The following is a 20942-nucleotide window of genomic DNA, read 5'->3' on the forward strand; positions in this document are numbered from 1 at the left end:
TAGGGACCTTTCCAGCCCCTTTGAAACAGGCAATTATAACTCCTGTCCATAAGGACGGGGAGAGAGACAGCATCAATAATTACAGGCCAATCTCAGTGCTCCCGGCGATATCTAAAATTATGGAAAAACTTATAAATGTCAGGCTGCTTAACTATTTAAACAAATTTAACATTATTTCTTCTTCCCAATATGGCTTCAGACAAGGGACTTCGACTGAGGATGCTGTCACTGGACTCTGCTCTCTAATAGTTGAACAACTTGACAAGCGAGAGAAGTGCTTAACGGTCTTCTTAGATTTAAAAAAGGCCTTCGACACTGTCTCTCTTCCCATTCTTATACAAAAATTGGAAAAAGTAGGAGTAAGAGGAACTCCATTGTCTCTCTTCAAAGACTACCTTAAAAGTAGAACTCAAAAAACTAAATTAGGAAATTTCATTAGTGAAGCAAAAGAAGTTACATGCGGCGTTCCTCAAGGTAGTGTACTCGGTCCTACGCTATTTCTTGTATACATCAACGATTTGTGTAACATGGAAATAGAAAATGCAAAAACCTACTCTTATGCCGATGATACAGCTGTTACTTTTATTGGTAATACGTGGGATGAAGTGAAGTTTACCGCAGAGAAAGGTCTAAAACAAATAGGAAAATACCTAAAAAACAACGTACTGACGCTTAATACTGAAAAAACCAATTATATTTGCTTTGGCATCAGCAATGAGTCTCAACCAACTAATGACTACACCATTAAAATTCACAGTTGTAACAATATCACCGGTAACTGTAGCTGTCCTGCTATCAAAAAAGTAGAACAAACGAAATATCTAGGTATATTTATAGATCAACGCTTGTCCTGGTATCCACACCTCGAACATGTTTCTGGAAGACTACGTAAACTGACATATATTTTCAAAACTTTAAGAGAAGTTGTACCAAAAATGGATACAGAATCTAATCTGACCCGTAGAGATATTTTGAAAGAGATTTATGTATCTTTGGTTCAGTCAGTGCTAACATATTGTATACCCGTTTGGGGAGGGGCGGCTAAAACGAAATATCTTCAGTTAGAGCGCTCTCAAAGGGGAATAATTAAGGTTATGTACTTCAAAAAACGTACTTTCTCCACAAAAAAATTGTATGATTTATCTAAACTCCTTACTGTTAGACAACTTTATATTAAAAACACGGTTTTGAAAGTGCATAAGTCTTTGCCATATGATCCTAGTATACAAAACAAAAGAAAAAGAAATAATGTTATAACAATCTCGAAACCTGGAACACAATTTGCAAGAAAACAATACTCTAAACTGTCTAGTCACCTTTATAATGTTGTTAACAGGCACTTAAATATATACGAAAATAATTACCATCACTGCAAAAAAGAAATTCCTAAATGGCTACAAGAAAAAACCTATAATGAGACTGAACAACTCTTAAATCTTTGATCCATACACACACAAACACACACACACACACACACACACACACACACACACACACACACACACACACACCGCGTGCGAAGATACGCACACTTGTATATGGTATCTTACACCTTTAACTGTAATCTGAAATCTGACATCTTCTGTATTCTCCTATTCTGTAGGTAAGGGTTCTAAATATATACGTGTACCTTAGATATATATTAAATACATGCTGTACTACTTTCGTAATCAGGCGTTGGATGAGCGGGTCGTCTCAACACAGGCGCTGTAAGCCTAAAGAGAAGTCCCAGTAAATTGTATAAGCATATGTTATTATTTAAATAAAGATATTTTTCATTTTCATTTTTCATTTTCAACTGAGCGTGGTGGCTGTGCTTCCCGCCTAGCGCCAGTAACTGGCACGCCAGCGGTCAGCGACTACTGCTAGAGACTCGCCTGCACGGCGTCTAGTCTCCACATCATGTCCAGAGCCAACTGAGCGTGGTGGCTGTGCTTCCCGCCTAGCGCCAGTAACTGGCACGCCAGCGGTCAGCGACTACTCTAGAGACTCACCTGCACGGCGTCTAGTCTCCACATCATGTCTAGAGCCAACTGAGCGTGGTGGCTGTGCTTCCCGCCCAGCGCCAGTAGCTGGCACGCCAGCAGTCAGCGACTACTGCTGGAGACTCACCTACACGGCGTCTAGTCTCCACATCATGTCCAGAGCCAACTGAGCGTGGTGGCTGTGCTTCCCGCCCAGCGCCAGTAGCTGGCACGCCAGCGGTCAGCGACTACTGCTAGAGACTCACCTGCACGGCGTCTAGTCTCCACATCATGTCCAGAGCCAACTGAGCGTGGTGGCTGTGCTTCCCGCCCAGCGCCAGTAGCTGGCACGCCAGCGGTCAGCGACTACTGCTAGAGACTCACCTGCACGGCGTCTAGTCTCCACATCATGTCCAGAGCCAATTGAGCGTGGTGGCTGCTTCCCACCCAGCGCCAGTAACTGGCACGCCAGCAGTCAGCGACTAATGCTAGAGACTCACCTGCACGGCGTCTAGTCTCCACATCATGTCCAGAGCCAACTGAGCGTGGTGGCTGTGCTTCCCGCCCAGCGCCAGTAACTGGCACGCCAGCGGTCAGCGACTACTGCTAGAGACTCCCCATACAACCATTTCAGTCGCAAAATCTTCAAATCAGTAACTAACTGTCAAATGTGACATAACGCGTGGTAACGTCGTGCAAACAATGCGACCGTATTGATACAATAACAAAATGTAGTCATCGTGTGCACTCGTTACGGTAACAAAATGTGTACGAATTTGTGGCTGTCAATGTCACTGTCAGAATGACTTTTAACGACACTTTATTAGTCGACGTTTGCACACATAACTGTAACAACATGTGGACGAATTTGTGGCTGTCATTGTCACTGTCAGAACGGTTTCTGACAGTGACATTGACAGAATTTGTACACACATGTGTAGGTCTGATTACCGAACTGCTCCTAAACCACTGTATCCGCAAATGACAATCTGAAATACGAAGGTTTCTCAAACTGTCTTGTGAAGTTGTGGACTGGTTGCTTTGAATCATTTAAACATGAGCGAATTAAATAATAATAAACGACGACGACCATTTAAGCACTCTTCGACATTTTATAGAAATGTGGGAAAGTTAAGAAAAGTGCAGAATGATAATACAAATAGATAAGCACTTTATAGTTACTTAATGTACCTATTAAATATATAATTTTTAATTCTTATTGATAAAAATGAAGTGTAGTGTTGCTTTACACAATAAAAGTAGGAATCAAATGAAATAGAGTATTTACTGTGATATTAATAGAATTTCTGTTGCGCAATGATAGTTTTTTTCAGTACAGATGCTGCTTTTTTAACGCTGTAGTGCGAGCAAATCAAGCAATGATTCATTTCTTGTCTGGTCGAAACTCTTAGCTTAGATTTAGGTACTGAAAATCGTCGTACGATACACGTGCGAAAAGGACATTCACAACTCGTGTCGATTTAAAACACTCCCTTCGTTCGTGTATTAATTTATCGCTACTCGTATCGATTTTCCTCTTTTCCGCACTCGTATCTACAAGTATTTTGTTTGGGTTACAAAAAAAACACATTATTTACTCTAATACGTTTTATTTATGTCTCTTTAACATTACAAATTTGTAGACACTTATCTATACAAAAATCTTGACAAAAGAAGTACAGATCGCTGAAATTAATGTTGATAGTAATATTAATGACGACTACTTCAACAAGTGTCAATTGTGAAATGCCGCAAAATACTAGTTGCTCTATAGAAGACCATATGATCCCCGATCCTTTACAACCCAGCAGCTCGGTACGCACGTTACAATTTTTTTTTAATCTTCTTAAGTGAGGGCAACTGAGTACGACGGCATATTTAATTGTTTATAAAGTTTGAGGATACCAGGAAAAAATTAATACAAGAAGCCATTTTGAAAATATAATAAATATTTACTGCTTTCGGTCACGCGTGTACGCTGCGACCATTTTGCGAACGTTTGTCGACCGTTTGGTGACCGTTTGGCGACTGTTTTTTACATGGAATATTACCGTCTTAATCCATATTTTAACAACTTTATTGGTTTTCTAGGCATTATTTTTATTATTTCAGTATAGTATATTCACCGGAGCACTAAAACTTCACCAATCAATATACATAACACGCAAACACCGAGTAGTCAATAATATTATTACTGGTTAAACTGAGGTAAATTGATGGCGCGTTGATAAATTTAGACTTATTTTATGAAATTACTCGAGCAATTTAATTGGCCATGGTAATTAGCCCACATTATATTACAAATGCAAACAATATTTATCTTCAACAAATTCTTACGCCATTACATTTTAATGTCAAATGATTTTATTTCTTTTTTACTTTGACGTCTCTGACAGTCGCCATTTGAAAAGAATGAAATGAACGAATGATTTTGGGAAAGTAGTCGCCAAACGGTAACAATGTGTGCACGCGTAGTGCACACTTCTGTCACTTCTGTGACCATTCATCTGCACGGCGTCTAGTCTCCACATCATGTCCAGAGCCAACTGAGCGTGGTGGCTGTGCTTCCCGCCCAGCGCCAGTAACTGGCACGCCAGCGGTCAGCGACTACTGCTAGAGACTCACCTGCACGGCGTCTAGTCTCCACATCATGTCCAGAGCCAACTGAGCGTGGTGGCTGTGCTTCCCGCCCAGCGCCAGTAACTGGCACGCCAGCGGTCAGCGACTACTGCTAGAGACTCACCTGCACGGCGTCTAGTCTCCACATCATGTCCAGAGCCAACTGAGCGTGGTGGCTGTGCTTCCCGCCCAGCGCCAGTAGCTGGCACGCCAGCGGTCAGCGACTACTGCTAGAGACTCACCTGCACGGCGTCTAGTCTCCACATCATGTCCAGAGCCAACTGAGCGTGGTGGCTGTGCTTCCCGCCCAGCGCCAGTAACTGGCACGCCAGCAGTCAGCGACTACTGCTAGAGAGACTCACCTGCACGGCGTCTAGTCTCCACATCATGTCCAGAGCCAACTGAGCGTGGTGGCTGTGCTTCCCGCCCAGCGCCAGTAACTGGCACGCCAGCGGTCAGCGACTACTGCTAGAGACTCACCTGCACGGCGTCTAGTCTCCACATCATGTCCAGAGCCAACTGAGCGTGGTGGCTGTGCTTCCCGCCCAGCGCCAGTAACTGGCACGCCAGCGGTCAGCGACTACTGCTAGAGACTCACCTGCACGGCGTCTAGTCTCCACATCATGTCCAGAGCCAACTGAGCGTGGTGGCTGTGCTTCCCGCCCAGCGCCAGTAACTGGCACGCCAGCGGTCAGCGACTACTGCTAGAGACTCACCTGCACGGCGTCTAGTCTCCACATCATGTCCAGAGCCAACTGAGCGTGGTGGCTGTGCTTCCCGCCCAGCGCCAGTAACTGGCACGCCAGCGGTCAGCGACTACTGCTAGAGACTCACCTGCACGGCGTCTAGTCTCCACATCATGTCCAGAGCCAACTGAGCGTGGTGGCTGTGCTTCCCGCCCAGCGCCAGTAACTGGCACGCCAGCGGTCAGCGACTACTGCTAGAGACTCACCTGCACGGCGTCTAGTCTCCACATCATGTCCAGAGCCAACTGAGCGTGGTGGCTGTGCTTCCCGCCTAGCGCCAGTAACTGGCACGCCAGCGGTCAGCGACTACTGCTAGAGACTCACCTGCACGGCGTCTAGTCTCCACATCATGTCCAGAGCCAACTGAGCGTGGTGGCTGTGCTTCCCGCCTAGCGCCAGTAACTGGCACGCCAGCGGCCTGGCATCAGCCAGGGCGCCTCGTCTAGCTAAGGCGCGAAGTCGAGAAGCCGCTCCGCCTGTTAAAAAATATTATATGTATTCACTTCATTAGCAAGCTTACGATTTAAATGAGCATTTTTCGAACTGCGGGTGCTAATAGTACATGACTCGTGTACATGTTCTTATTATATTAATGAGTTTAATGACATAAGGACGGGTAGCCTCTAGCTATGGCGTGGCGAGATAATTTCGCGCCAATCATGTGCTAGCCCTGCTGAAACAACAGAGAATCTGAGCGTTACCAATAATATTTATGCCCCTTTTTAGGGTTCCGTAGTCAACTAGGAACCCTTATAGTTTCGCCATGTCTGTCTGTCCGTCCGTCCGTCCGTCCGTCCGTCCGTTATCACTAGACAGCTGAAATTTGGTACCAATATGTATATCAATCACGCCAACAAAGTGCAAAAATAAAAAATGGAAAAAATGTTTTATTAGGGTACCCCCCCTACATGTAAAGTGGGGGCTGATATTTTTTTTCATTCCAACCCCAACGTGTGATATATTGTTGGATAGGTAATTAAAAATGAATAAGGGTTTACTAAGATCGTTTTTTGATAATATTAATATTTTCGGAAATAATCGCTCCTAAAGGAAAAATAAGTGCGTCCCCCCCCCCCCCCTCTAACTTTTGAACCATAAGTTTAAAAAATATGAAAAAAATCACAAAAGTAGAACTTTATAAAGACTTTCTAGGAAAATTGTTTTGAACTTGATAGGTTCAGTAGTTTTTGATAAAAATACGGAAAACTACGGAACCCTACACTGAGCGTGGCCCGACACGCTCTTGGCCGGTTTTTTTTAAGACGGGCATGACGTGCGTTCTGAGTTTGCCAGGTTAACAGGTTATAACGTTAACTTTGGGAACCAGTGATCTAAACAAAGCTGGTATAAGCAAAGGGGATAACCGAAAGGATGGAGAAAATAGTGTTCACACTTGAAGCGAAAATGAAGGCTGACTACGAGTTTAGCTTTAGTAATCTCCTGTCAAGCTTGAAGTTCTCAGTCCCCTCACGCCTTTCGTCTCGTGCTAAACGAACGTTTCATATCCCCTACGCTAACACTATTTATTTATTTATTTATTTATGTTATGGAGAACCAACAGCTATAAAACTAGAAGTATACAACATGATATGATTCAGAAAGCCAATTACAGGATCTCACAGATAGATACAAAGTAATATTAATTAAACTAATGCTAGCACCTATACCAACGCACACACATGCTCACAAAAGTGGAGTATAAAGAAAGAGAAAACAAAACAGAAAATTAAGTAAGATGAATGCACTAATAGTCAACATAAGTATTCAATTAAAAAGAAAAAGAAGAAGAACTAACTTTAGGAAGAACTCCTTTATTATAAGAGCCACTAAGTCTTTCAATCAAATTTGCAAGAATCGAGACCTCATCGATCAGTTCTGTGACAGTTTTGCATCAGTACGCACACTACTGACCCAAGACTTCTCCCACTGTTAACTCTCAAATAACACTGTAAATAGGTTACTGCTTTTTTCCCTTTTTCTCTTATTGTTTGTTTTCAATCATTGCTCAAACTCATTACTGCTGTAGGTACTTTAAATACTGATACATATGTAGTACTAAATCAATAATATATTTCAAAATTTTCTGTAATTTTGCACGCATGTACTTTGCCCAGTTTCTATAAGTGGAAACTTGTTATTGGCTCATTGTTTTTATGTTATAAGCGGTGTACCCTTGTTTCACCGACAAACTTTTCATCGAATATCATTTCATCGACAACAAATCATCGAAAGATTAGTTCGAGTAAAATTGTTTCGAGTAATTTTGTTTCAACTACTATTTTCGTTTTCCGAACGGTTGCCGAGCTGTCAAGTTGACTCTGTGACCTGCTGATTTCAAATATTGAAATTTAATTCTATTTTTAGCTTTAAATAGGACTTCTACTCATTGTTAGTTAATTTAAGTAGTAAAGTATTATCAGTGATACAGTTTTGGTGAAATTGGCAACGTTACACCGAGTATTTATTGGACTTTGAGGCAGGACTACCCAACTGTCAACGAGTGATCGCAGCCGTTGGAATCTGCGTTTGAAACGGGGAGAGTATTCCGTTTTATTTATCATTTATTTCTACACTCAAACAAAGCTCATTGCTGCGGCCGTGAGCAACGTCAAACAAACAACATTGGCACCGTGCAGTTTCCCTTTGCTTGACGAACTAGTGGAAGCACAAGACGAGACAAGACACATTCGCCACAGACACTGCCGACTACTGACACACTGCACACTTTATTCATTCCTACAGCTCTCATCTCTGTCGTCATCTTGGCAAATCTTTCAATCTCTATTGAGATAAGTACTCATCCTTTTTTATTACATCTTTCAGAAAGCCAGACAATGGACACCGAAATTGCGACCGAAACTCGCAAGGCAACGGCACGACAACTAGAGATGCAGCTAAAAACAACAGCACAGGACCTACACGAGTCGAGGGCCTTGTCGAAGCAGTTGTTGGAGGAAAGGGAGGAAAGCGAAGTGGAGCTCCAGAAGGTAATCAACAACAAGGCACAATAGACACCTTCAACCAGTGCGCTTCGACACATGAAGTGGCCTTGGCCCGCATCACACAGTTAGAAGAAGAACTGGGTGCGGCAAATGAGGAACTTAATTTGTTTAGGAAAGAGCGGGAGCACTATGATGCTTCGCAGTTACAGAATGTGTACCAAGAGTTGGTAAGCGGTGAAACACAATTGAGTAGGGACTCCAAACACTTAGTATTCTTTAATAGTAGTAATAAGTTAAAAAAGTACATTAAGATTAATAGGTATATTAGGAGAACCCAAAAGCTGATCAAAGGCCAGGCATGTATTAAAAAATATAGTAAATTAAAACACACATTAACAGTTATGAAAAACAGGGTTCAAGACTGTCATTCAGAGCTGGAAGTCAAGGAATCAAATTTTCTGAAATTAAATGCCGACATTAACAGGCTGAAAGATGAGCTTTTGGCAGTATCCACCATGTATGAGACCACTAAAAAACAAGTTGAGGAGCACATACAGGCTTTTAATAAATTGCTGCTAGAAAATAGAGATTTGGAGGAGCGGTGTAAAGCATTATTAAATGGAAAACATTGTAATTGTGGCCAAATGCCACCAGCAAAGATTATTCAAGCCGATGTGGCCCACGACACAACTAGGCATGCGGCAGTAGTTAAACAGCCCCCTAGAGCAGTCAGTAAGACTGTTGTTTTTTCAGATCAGATTGGGTTAGGAATGGGCCCATTATTAAGCTACCAGTTAGAGCAACAAGTGACAAATTACTGTTATCAAAACATTACTTTGTCTCATTTATGTGACCTTATTTCAAAGGGATGTTATGATAGCAGTACTACATTAGTAATTTTATTAGGAAATAGTCTTAATGTAGATAAGCTTAGCATAGATAAATTGATGTCCACTCTAAATGTTATTGAAAAATCTGGTGTGGGGAAAATTATATTATGTGCACTACCTTATGCAGAAAATGTATCATATGACTATAATTGTAAGATAGCTTACTACAATTCTTTAATGTACCATGCCATAGCTGTTAATAAAAAGTACCATTTCTTTGACTTAAATAAATTCATTGAGCGCTTCATGCTAGCTCCACGGAAGGTATTTTTGCCAAAGAAATTTTTTGTATATTTAGTGGAGTTATTGGCCTTCAATATTGAGCCAAATAGATGTAATAGTGTTATATATAAGTCTCAGTCAGCTGACAAAGCCAAGGACCCCATGCCTCATTTAAACTAGATTGTAAGACAGCGGAAAAACACCTGAGTATGAACGTTGTTCACCAGAATATTCAGGGCTTTTCCAGCAAAGAATTAGAAGTAGGATTATTTTTAGATAGTAATAATGTTGAAGTTATGTGTATTACTGAACATTGGTTGAAACAAGAACAGTTGATATTTGATTATGTTAATTTTAAATTAGCTAGTTTTTTGCCAGAAAATCTGCTGTTCATGGTGGCTCCCTTATTATTGTTAAAAATTGTATGAAGTGTAAAGAGCGCAAAGATGTTGTAAAATATTCCATAGAAAGAACTATAGAAATTTCATGTGTTGAATTAGACAGATATATTATTGTATGTGTTTATAGACCACCATCAGCTGACTTCAGCATATTTGAATCTACAATGGAAAATGTTTTGAAGTTAGTGTGCAAGGGCCAAAAACATGTTATTGTATGTGGAGATTTTAATGTTAACTTGCTCGAGTCATCTAGTAATACTGTTAAAATGCTCTGTTTGTTTAAATCATTTAATTTATTTAATTTATTTCTTGAACCTACCCGGGTAGGTGTGACTAGTGCAACATGCCTAGATAATATTTTTTGTGACTGTGAATGTATAGATAAGAAATTATTTAACTGTTTTCATTCCGATCACAGCGGCCAAAGGGCAGCTTTCTTAAACGTTATTCATGATACTCCACAAACAATAACATATAGACCCATTACTGGATCTCGCTTGGAATCATTCAAAAATGAAATTCAACATAGTTTGTCTATAATACCATTTTCGCATTATGACTGTAATCATTTGTATCAAGAAGTTTTCAATGTAATTCTGAATCAATTTAATAACAATTTCAAAGTGAAATCTATTAGTGGGTCAAAAGTTAAAACAAAGTTTAGTGAATGGGCTACTGTAGGTATTCACAAAAGTAGAAAAAGACTTTATGAACTTTATGGTGAGAGAGAGCTGAACAAGAATTCAGAATTCCTGGACTATGTAAGAAACTACTCAAGAATCTTCAAGAAAGTGTGTTTAACTGCCAAGAAAAACTTTATTAGTTCTAAATTGAAAGTGTCGGACAACAAAGTGAAAACAACTTGGAGTATTATAAATAAAGAAGCTGGTAAATGTAAATCACGCGATTGTCAAGTCAACATTGTATCAGATAATCAACAAATAGTGTCGAACAGCGATGTTGCCTCGGCATTCGAAGATTATTTCTCAAACATAGCCGTTAACACCACAAAATGTTTACATTCTTCTGCGGCTCAAGCCCATTCATTACTTTGTGCTAATGTTAAGAAATGTAATAATTCATTTGAATTTAGTCAAGTAGACTCTGTAAATATTGTTAAAACATTCAAGTCACTCAATTTAAAGAAAACGGAAGACTTATGGGGAACATCAGTTAAAGTAATTAGTCATGTCATAGATATAATAGCACCTTACTTGGCCGTAATATATAATATTTCAATTTCACAAGGCACCTTTCCAGATCTTATGAAATGTAGCAAAGTCATACCGCTTTTTAAATCGGGTGATTCGAGTGATATAACCAATTTCCGTCCCATATCAATACTTCCTGTTCTAAGTAAAGTCTTTGAGAAGCTAATGTTAAATGATCTACTGGGACACTTCAACAGACATAGATTACTTACAAGCAAACAGTTCGGTTTCACAAGGGGCCGTTCCACGACCGATGCTGCTTCGGTACTCATTAAACATATATATAATATTTGGGAAAATTCTTGTGATGCAATTGGCATATTTTGTGATCTTTCAAAAGCCTTTGATTGTGTGGATCATGGAACGCTCATTTTGAAATTAGAACACTATGGTTTGTCTATAAATGCCCTAAACTTTATGTCTTCTTACCTTAGCAATAGAACACAAACAGTAGTTGTTAACAAAACTCGCTCTAGCGGGACTGTTGTCCAATTAGGAGTGCCACAAGGCTCAATTTTAGGTCCATTCCTGTTTTTGGTTTATATAAATGATTTGCCATGTATAGTAAAAAACTTTTGTGAAATAGTACTTTTTGCTGATGATACATCACTGCTTTTTAATGTTGACCGAAAATCTACGGATTACAATGTAATTAATAGCACGTTAGCTGATGTACTGCAGTGGTTTACTGTCAACAATTTACTTCTTAATTCTAAGAAAACCAAATGTATTCGATTCTCTCTGCCGAATGTTAAACCAATCGATACAAAAATACTTTTGAATGATGAATGCTTAGAGATGGTAGATACAACACTGTTCCTTGGCTTAACATTGGACAAAAATCTACAATGGAGTCCTCATATAAGGAAACTAGCAAGCAAATTAAGTTCAGCCGCATACGCCGTTAGGAGAATCAGGCAACTGACTAATGTTGAGACAGCTCGCCTAGTGTATCATAGTTATTTTCACAGTGTAATGTCATACGGTATTCTGGTTTGGGGCAAAGCAGCTGACATACAGACTATCTTTGTATTACAAAAGAGAGCCATTCGTTCTATTTACAACTTAGGAACACGTGAATCAGTAAGAGAACTCTTCAAAGAAATTAATATCTTAACTGTAGCTTCCCAATACATTTATGATAGTATAATTTATGTTGTTAAGAATTTAGACTGTTTCACTAAGAATTCTGATATCCATAATTATAACACTAGAAACAAAAATAAGCTTGCCATAAAGAAGTTTCGTGTCCGTAAAGTACAGAAGTCATTTGTTGGGCAATGCATTCATTTTTATAATAAGTTACCTGACACTGCTTTGAGATTACCCCTCCCAGCTCTTAAGAACTACTTAAAAAAATCATTGATGTTAAAGGCTTATTACAGAGTCGAGGACTATTTGACAGACAAACATGCATGGCCCGAACCAGAAACTACAAAAAACGAATAGCAATTAAAATAATTGTATTATGTATAGAGGACACAGTTCAGATAAGAAAGCACATCAAATATTTTATATTTTATGTTGTGTAGGTAAATTACATATTTAATGACATTGAGATTCATATTATCTTTTTCTTCTGTGACAATTTGATATGTTTTCTCTGAAGAAGAACGACGTATTATTAAGCAATAATATAATTTATTGAAATTAATTTCCATAGAGTACCTAGTCTGTTCATATTCTTTGATGAATACTTTTGCAGGTTAAATTGTATCTTGTTATTTAATGCATGTTAGTTATAAGATGTAATGTTTTGAAAAGAAGTTGCCCGCCGAGTTTCTTGCCGGTCCCATAGTGGATACTTTCTCCCCCTCCCAACTGAGGGGGGACTGAAATCTTCTCGAGGCTGAGGCGTAGGGTTAGAGCCGGCGTAGCTTTATTTGACGTTCATATGCGCATTGTAATATGCCTACTTGAAAAATAAATATTTCATTTTCACTTTCATTTTCATTTATTATGCGTAATGAATTGTATTTAATGTAAAACAAAATGAAATGAAAAAACACGAAACGAAATACGACGATATAAAGTATACTCGGAATAACTCATCTATGAAATAAAAGTCTACGGTTTAATTTTACATGTATCGATTATTCTACGATATGAACTGTCGATGAAATGAAATTATTTGAAACATTGTCTTTGAAATAATATTCGAACAAGTGTCTGTCGACGATTCAAGGGTAAACCGTTATAAGCCTTATTGTAACTTTATCTGTAAGTTTTCCTAACTAATAAAATAAATAAAATATTTGAAACTGATTATTCGAGATTTCTATTGTTGTCGGTACGGTGAAAGGACGTTTTTGAAACAACGGAGACAATTGTATGTATTGTCATCTCACGTACCTGTTACCAGTGCGCGTACGCAGAGCGCCGCGCAAGTATGCTGGACGGTTATGTTGTGGCGAGCTAGAGATGCCAAGTAGGCTGTCACCACCTGTGGAAATTATTAAGTGGCAGGTTAATCAGGATGGCAACCCCGGCTGTCAAACGATAAGCAGCTGATTTTGCTAGGTCCCTTTAAAATAATTATTTTTTAAGGATATTTTGTGTAATAATTACTATTTTAAGTGTAAACTAAGTAGATTTAACATTAAGTTTTGTATAAATATAATAAGTGAAGTGTTTTAGTGACGTTTACCAGTGTCTTTGATGTATCAGGTTTGTAGCCGTTATAGGTTATAAATTTGAAATATCTGTTCGCCTTTGTACACTTTCTAGGTCGTATTGTCACTAGTTATTGTTAATTGTGTTTTTCAATTCAGTGTTAACGTGTGTACAAGGCTAGAACAAGTGTAGACATAGTTAAGCGTCATTATTTCATGTAAGTACCTACCTGCAACCGCTGAGCTTGAGTAAGCGATTTCTTGCTTTGTTTTAGTGTTTAGTACATTAAAAACCCATCTACAATGCAAACACGCAGAGCAGCTGCAGCAGCCGCAGCAGCGGCTCTCCAGCAGGAGCCTGAAAAGTGTGATAAGCTCCAACTTACCTTGCTGGAATTAAAACAATCCAAGGAATTTAGTGCTCAATTGCTCAGTGAAAGAGAAGACAGTGAGAAAGAGCTATTATTAGTAATTGATAGGAACGATAAGTTGAAAAAGGAACTGTGTACATTAGAGAGTGATTACAATAATGTAAATTCAGAGCGGGCCCGGCTTCAGGAGACGGTTGACAGGTTTATGGAGTGCAATGCTGCATATGAACAGGCCCTGAAAGACATCGACTCATTGGAGAGAGCACTGCACGACGCCCACGAACAAATCTACGAGCTACGGGAGGCCCAAAACCAAGCAGCTGCGGCACACACTCAGACCTTGTTCGAGGAACTGGTCCGGCCTGACTCCCAGTTGGTTACCGCAGCAATTGAAATCCCTTTGGTCACTACAGATTTAGCCAATGATACCACCACACCAAGGTTAGTAAATTGCAGCGGAAACAAACTAAAGAAATATATTAAATTGAATAAAGTCATTAGAAAAAAAGAAAAACTGTCAAAAATAAATAAATTGTTTTTTAAAAAATTAAAATATTGTAAAGTTAATATAGGCTTAGTGGATAAGTTGGATTTGTATTCTGCTCAGTTAGAAAATAGTAAATTACAGTATGAAACTGACACACAGGCGTTAAAATCAAAAATTCAGACTTTGGAGGATTCAATAAAATCTTTGGAAGGCATAAATGAAAGTTCAAAAAAAGTTATTAATGAATATTCTTTGGCTATGGATGACTTAATATCCCAGATAAAGCATAATTCAGACCGCTTTGAGTCGTTGACCAATGCCCAGTCATGTGCATGTAAGCAGGTGACCGGGGATTTGTCAACCAGCACACTCTACCCAAGCCTGTATGACAGTTTACAACAACAGCATATAAGTGGTAGTAGCTCTTTCGACACTTCTCTAAAATGTATACCTAAGCCTAATGTTATTATGTACTGTGATGAAATTGGAAGCGATATGAGCTCATTTCTAAACTTTTACTTAAAGGGACTTAGTACAATCAACCATTGTTTGCCTCATAGTAGTTTTGAAAATATTTTAAAACAAATTTTAAATGACAGTGATATTCATTCTCAGACGACACTGCTTATCTTTATGGGAAATAGGGGCAATGTGAACAAAAGTAATTTGGTCAAATACTTTGAACAGTTAAACTCAATGGCAGTGCATAAAATTATTTTTTTCACATTCCCCTACTGTTCCCAAATGTCAGAGGCAGAAAATAACACTAGACATAAGTTAAATATAGCTTTATATAATCTTTGTACATATAGTAGTAAGGTTAGCATAATTGACACTAACAAATTTGTTAGTAAATACCATATGCCTATGGTATTTTTGACTAAAGGTAATTGTTACCTTTCAAATTATTACAAAAGACAAATAGCATTATCGCTATCCTATTTACTTGACATTTCTGCCAAAAATTTGGCAGACAATTCTGCTCCTATTGAGCAGCAAAGTATGAACTTGGAATTGGTTCCAGTCATAACCAATGATTTAAACTAGCTTTTAAGACAAAAGATTCTGTCTCTGGCAATCTAGACTTAAGTAAATATAAGGAAAAAAACTGTAAGCAAGGGAAGTATATCCACCTGGTGCATCAAAATATTCAATGTATTAGAGGTAAAGATTTACAAATTGAACTTTTTATGAAGGATTTTTATATAGATATTTTATGTATTACTGAACACTGGTTAAAAAATAATGAATTAATGCCTCAATTTATTAATCACCAGGTAGGAAGTTCGTTCACCAGGCATAGTTCCATACATGGTGGGTCGTTAATTATAATAAATAATCAGTTAAAATTTAAGGAACGCAAGGATATTGTGTCCATGTCTGTTGAACGGACTATAGAACTAAGTGCAGTAGAATTGGAGCAATTTATTGTTGTGTGCGTGTATAGGCCGCCATTAAGTAATTTTGAATTATTTGAAAGCATAATGGAATCTGTGCTACTGAAAATATCGCCTTCCAGCAAGAAATTACTTATTTGCGGCGACTTTAATGTAAATATTTTAGAAAATTCAACATTAAGTTGTAGGCTGTTGAATTTTTTCAAATCATGTAATCTGAACCACATTTTTATGGAGCCTACTAGAGTGACTGCTACTAGTGCAACCTGTATAGATAATATTTTCACAGATATTTTTCCTATTACAAAAAATGTAATCAGCAATTTAGAGTCCGACCATTTAGGTCAATTAATGGTATTTGAAGCTGCTAGGAAAAATACCTTGAAAAAACAAATAACTTTTGTACCAGTAACCTCGGACCGCGTGGAAAGAATGAAACAGAGTTTAGTTCAGGCGCTACCCGTTCTGTCTCCAAACATGAGTCCTAATGATATGTATAATTCATTCTTTCACACATATATGGAAAATTATAATACGATATTTACAACAAAAACGGTCACGGTTAGTGATGCATCAGTTTTTAGTGAGTGGGCAACTGCAGAGTTACATCAACGAAGACGTGCATTGTATGCCTTGTATGAGGAACGGCGGTTTAATGCGAGTGATGAATTTAAAGAACATGTCAAACAATTTTCGAAACAGTTTAAATTAGATTGTCATACCGCTAAACGTAATTATTTAAGTAAGAAAATTAAAAGTAGTTCCGATATAATTAAAGCAACGTGGAAAGTAATTAACGTGGAGACTGGTCGATCAAAGCAAAGAACAAATGAACTGAAATTAAAAATTGATGGCAAAATTGTAGATTCCAATTTAGAAGTAGCAACAGAATTTGAAAAGTTCTTCACTGATATACCAGTTTCCACAACTAGGCACTTAAATTCATCACCTGCATCTGCCGTTACATTGTTAGAAGATAATGTCACAGAATGTAGTAGAGACCTTGTATTTGAACATGTTAGTACCTCAGATATAATTAAGGCATTTCAATCAATTAATGTTAAAAAAACTTGTGACCTTTGGGGAGTCTCTGTCCATGGTGTTAAATCTTTAATAGAAATTGTAGCGCCTGACTTGGTAGTTATCTTTAATAACAGTGTTGATTGTGGTGAGTTTCCTGATCTTATGAAACACAGTAAAGTCATTCCATTATTTAAATCTGGTAGCACATCCGACCCCACTAATTTTAGACCGATATCAGTGTTACCGACATTCAGCAAAATTTTTGAAAAGTTAGTGTTATTTCAGCTATTGCAACATTTTAACATCAATAATCTAATGCACAATAAACAATTTGGTTTTACACGGGGTCGCTCAACAACCGACGCTGGTGTTGAGCTAATCAAACAGATTTTCGATGCCTGGGAGGAGTCACAGGATGCCTTGGGTATCTTCTGTGATTTATCTAAGGCTTTCGATTGCGTCTGTCATGAAACACTGATCAGGAAATTGCACTACTATGGAGTGAGAGGATCGGCACTGAATTTAGTCAAATCTTACTTACACGATAGAATACAAAGGGTCGACGTGAATGGACAGCGCTCACCGGGGTCACTAGTCTCTATGGGTGTACCGCAGGGATCAATATTGGGGCCTTTCCTGTTCCTTATCTACATTAATGACCTGCCATATCTTGTAAAGACCCACCATGATATAGTATTGTTTGCAGATGATACTTCCCTTATTTTCAAAGTCAAACGTCAGCAACAAACTTGTGAAAATGTAAACAATGCTATTTCCGAAGTAGTTAATTGGTTTAGTGTTAATAACTTATTGTTAAATGAGAAAAAGACTAAATGTATTAAGTTTGTAACGAGTAATGCTAAAAATGAACAAGCAAGTGTCGTTGTGAAGGATGAGGAATTGGAACTGGTAGATAGTACAGTTTTTCTTGGCATAACTTTAGATTCTAAACTTCAGTGGGGTCCCCATATTGCTACCCTCTCGAATAGACTGAGCTCTGCAGCATTTGCAGTGAGCAAGATCCGTCAGTTAACAGACGTGGAAACAGCTCGATTAGTTTATTTTAGTTACTTTCACAGCATTATGTCATATGGTATTTTACTATGGGGCAGTGCTTCAGAGATAAATACCATATTTGTTCTGCAGAAGAGGGCTATTCGAGCAATATACAAAATGAACCATAGAGACTCACTTAGAGATAAGTTTAAGGACATTAATATAATGACAGTGCATTGTCAATATATTTATGAGAATATTATGTATGTACATAAAAACATTTGTAAATTTAAGAAAAACTGTGATGTACATAATATAAACACTAGAAATAAGCATAAGCTTGCAGTGCCCTTCACTCGGCTCCATAAAATTAAAAAATCATTCATGGGTAATTGTGTAAGATTTTATAACAAACTTCCTAATGCCATCACTGAACTGTCTTTTAATCGATTTAAACATTATGTAAAACGTATACTGATCTCTAAAGCCTACTATAGCACACAAGACTACATGAATGATGAAACACTGTGGGATACAAGTATTGCTGAAAACCATTAATTATATAGCTTATTAATGATGATATTGATAATTCAATGTATTTTTACACATTTTTTTTGACATTTAGAATTTATTCTAGAAGTTTTTATACTAGTATTTTTTTATACAATTTAGATTGATATCATTTTATTAAATCAATGTAGTTTTAAAACAATATTGTTTATTGCACCAATAAATTGCTCTGATATTTAGAATAAGATGAATATTGTACACTGTTGACAATTTAAAAGTGCTTATTGTAAGCCTATTTGAATAAAGAATATTTTGATTTTGATTGATTGATTGGTCAGTAGTGTCACACCTCGGACACTGGCGATTAAATATATGAAAGAGGCGCGTTCCTAGCACACAGTCTAAGCTCGTGTACGTGAACGCGTACTATGCTTGTATGAGTGAGATATGACAGGTTGACTGTTCGCGTTTTTGACAGGCGGTAACTGTGAGGTAACCGAGAGGGGATGGGCGGCGCTTTTAGCGGGGATCGGAAGTGGCCATACTGTACGATAGTACTCTTTATTATACTGTGGCAGTGTATGGCCAGGATATAAAATCAGATTAATTTAAATGCTACTCGTACTTTCCTTCTAGTCAAATCAACTTCTTTTGAAGAACTGTCAAAACGAATTTGGATATGGAAATACATAATATAAAATCGAGTTGAGTAACGTCGTTAAATTGGGTTTAAAACTAATGTCCATGTTTTCCAATGATTATCTGATGCTTTATTTCGTAAATGGTTTATAAAATTTCATTTTAAGGACAAGCAAGTTCGTTATTTCGGCTATGTTCTATCAAAACTACTTTGGGAGGTTTGGATCCAACCGACTGCGCCATGTCTTCGGAAGGAGGTAGGCCTGATTTAGACGGCGTGCGAACCCGCATGCGATTTTTGTTACATTGCGGGCTGTTGAGGTTACATACAATACAACTTTGCACAGCCATGAAACACGGCAAAGTAATAAAACTCGTATGCGAGTTCTCGTACCGTCTAAATGGGCCCGTATGCACGTCCGGTAATGGAAATGTATGTATGACACAAACCTGCACCAAGTTGTTGTGGGGCTGCAGCAGCGTGCACATATGCTCTTGTGTGATGAGCACAGGGATGGGGCGGCAGGAATTCCAGCTTCGCCTGCGGTGTTACGTGCCACTTCTTGGTCCGCCCATTTCCTATAAAAAGCCAGGAATCTATCTCTCATACAACAAATGTGTAGAATTAGAGGTCATTCACTACTAGACAAAAAAATTCCAGATGTTATCTATAAATTTAGAATCATTAAACAAATTTTCGAAAGTTGTTAACAAAAATTAACTCTCTGTCAGTTTTGTGATGACAATTTAAGCGTAAAATCTGTCTAAAAAATTACTTTTTTTGCACATTCTGAATGTAGGTTATCGCTCAAAATTTATGTAATTAATACAAAAACAATATTTTTATAGAAATTTCATCTCACGCTAATTAGGGGTTCCCAAATTCTGAAAAAGCCCACCTACGTCCAAACTAATTTAGAATACAATAGAATTCATTTATTTAACGTCACAACATAGTACACTCAAAAAGAAGGCATGCAAAAAAAACATACAATGAACGCTAAATAGGACCCTCACTTAGCATGATGCCACGGAAACCCGCAGCTTTCTGTGAGGACCTGACTACATCTTATTTATAGGTACTTGCCTGTACACTGCATTAATTTCATCAAACACTTTGGACAGTTGGACTAAATACGTGGCTGGGCTGGACACCAGCTGGTCTAAGACGCTGTAGATAGTCTCTTTTCCGTCTGTCCGTCGGAGCAACACTGCTACTATCTTCGATATCTCATCTTTCGGCACCTGAACAAATAGCCATTAAGTTAAAGTTGGACCATGCAATCGCATTTTTTATGCCAAGCGCTACGTCAACTATTGAAAGTAGGGATGGAAAGATTGCTTGATTTACAGAGAGTCCGTAGGCTCATTATGATTTTTTTAATGGTACAATAATTAATTCGTTCATAACTAGTCATAGTTCGTCATTCATTTCAGTTCAGTTCTACGCACTGGACTAATATGTATTAACTTCAGGGAGCGTTTTAGGGTAAAGCGGACGGGTCCGCGCCGCGCGGACGACTGTTGTCCCGGATTTGTAAGTTCACATTTTTGACACATTTGTTTTGAAGTATGTTGCGATGTGGCTAAGACGTATCGTTTGCCAAATCTAACGATTAATTTCGAATTGGTTGGATCGATTAGGCCCTATATACAAGGAGGCGCTTAAACAAATATACGATTTCTATTAACTTACTGAAATGTCATTTGAATCGAAATGACAGACTCTGCCACAGCACTAGTTTAAAAATGAATAATAAATGACATAATAAGTAAATCCTGCGTGATAAATTAATATCGTAAAATACTCACTAACGAAGATCCGCAAAAATGTAACATGTGTTAGATTATGTTTAAAGTAAGCGAAATATTGTTTTTAAGTACTTGATTTTTTAAAATATTATTACATGAT

At 38.1% G+C, this 20942-nt stretch overlaps 1 protein-coding gene across 1 annotated transcript in view; it reads right to left on the reverse strand.

The window, feature by feature from the left end:
• The window catches only part of LOC125231746 (regulator of MON1-CCZ1 complex), a 39786-nt gene that overhangs the window by 9762 nt on the left and 9082 nt on the right, over positions 1-20942 (reverse strand). Inside the window, 5 exon segments of the mRNA XM_048137312.1 lie at positions 5654-5805; positions 13348-13438; positions 19481-19542; positions 19545-19609; positions 20118-20275. Coding sequence (XP_047993269.1) covers positions 5654-5805; positions 13348-13438; positions 19481-19542; positions 19545-19609; positions 20118-20275 — 528 coding nt within the window.

The sequence above is a fragment of the Leguminivora glycinivorella genome, chromosome 12 (assembly GCF_023078275.1).
Source record: "Leguminivora glycinivorella isolate SPB_JAAS2020 chromosome 12, LegGlyc_1.1, whole genome shotgun sequence".
Lineage (NCBI taxonomy): Eukaryota > Metazoa > Arthropoda > Insecta > Lepidoptera > Tortricidae > Leguminivora > Leguminivora glycinivorella.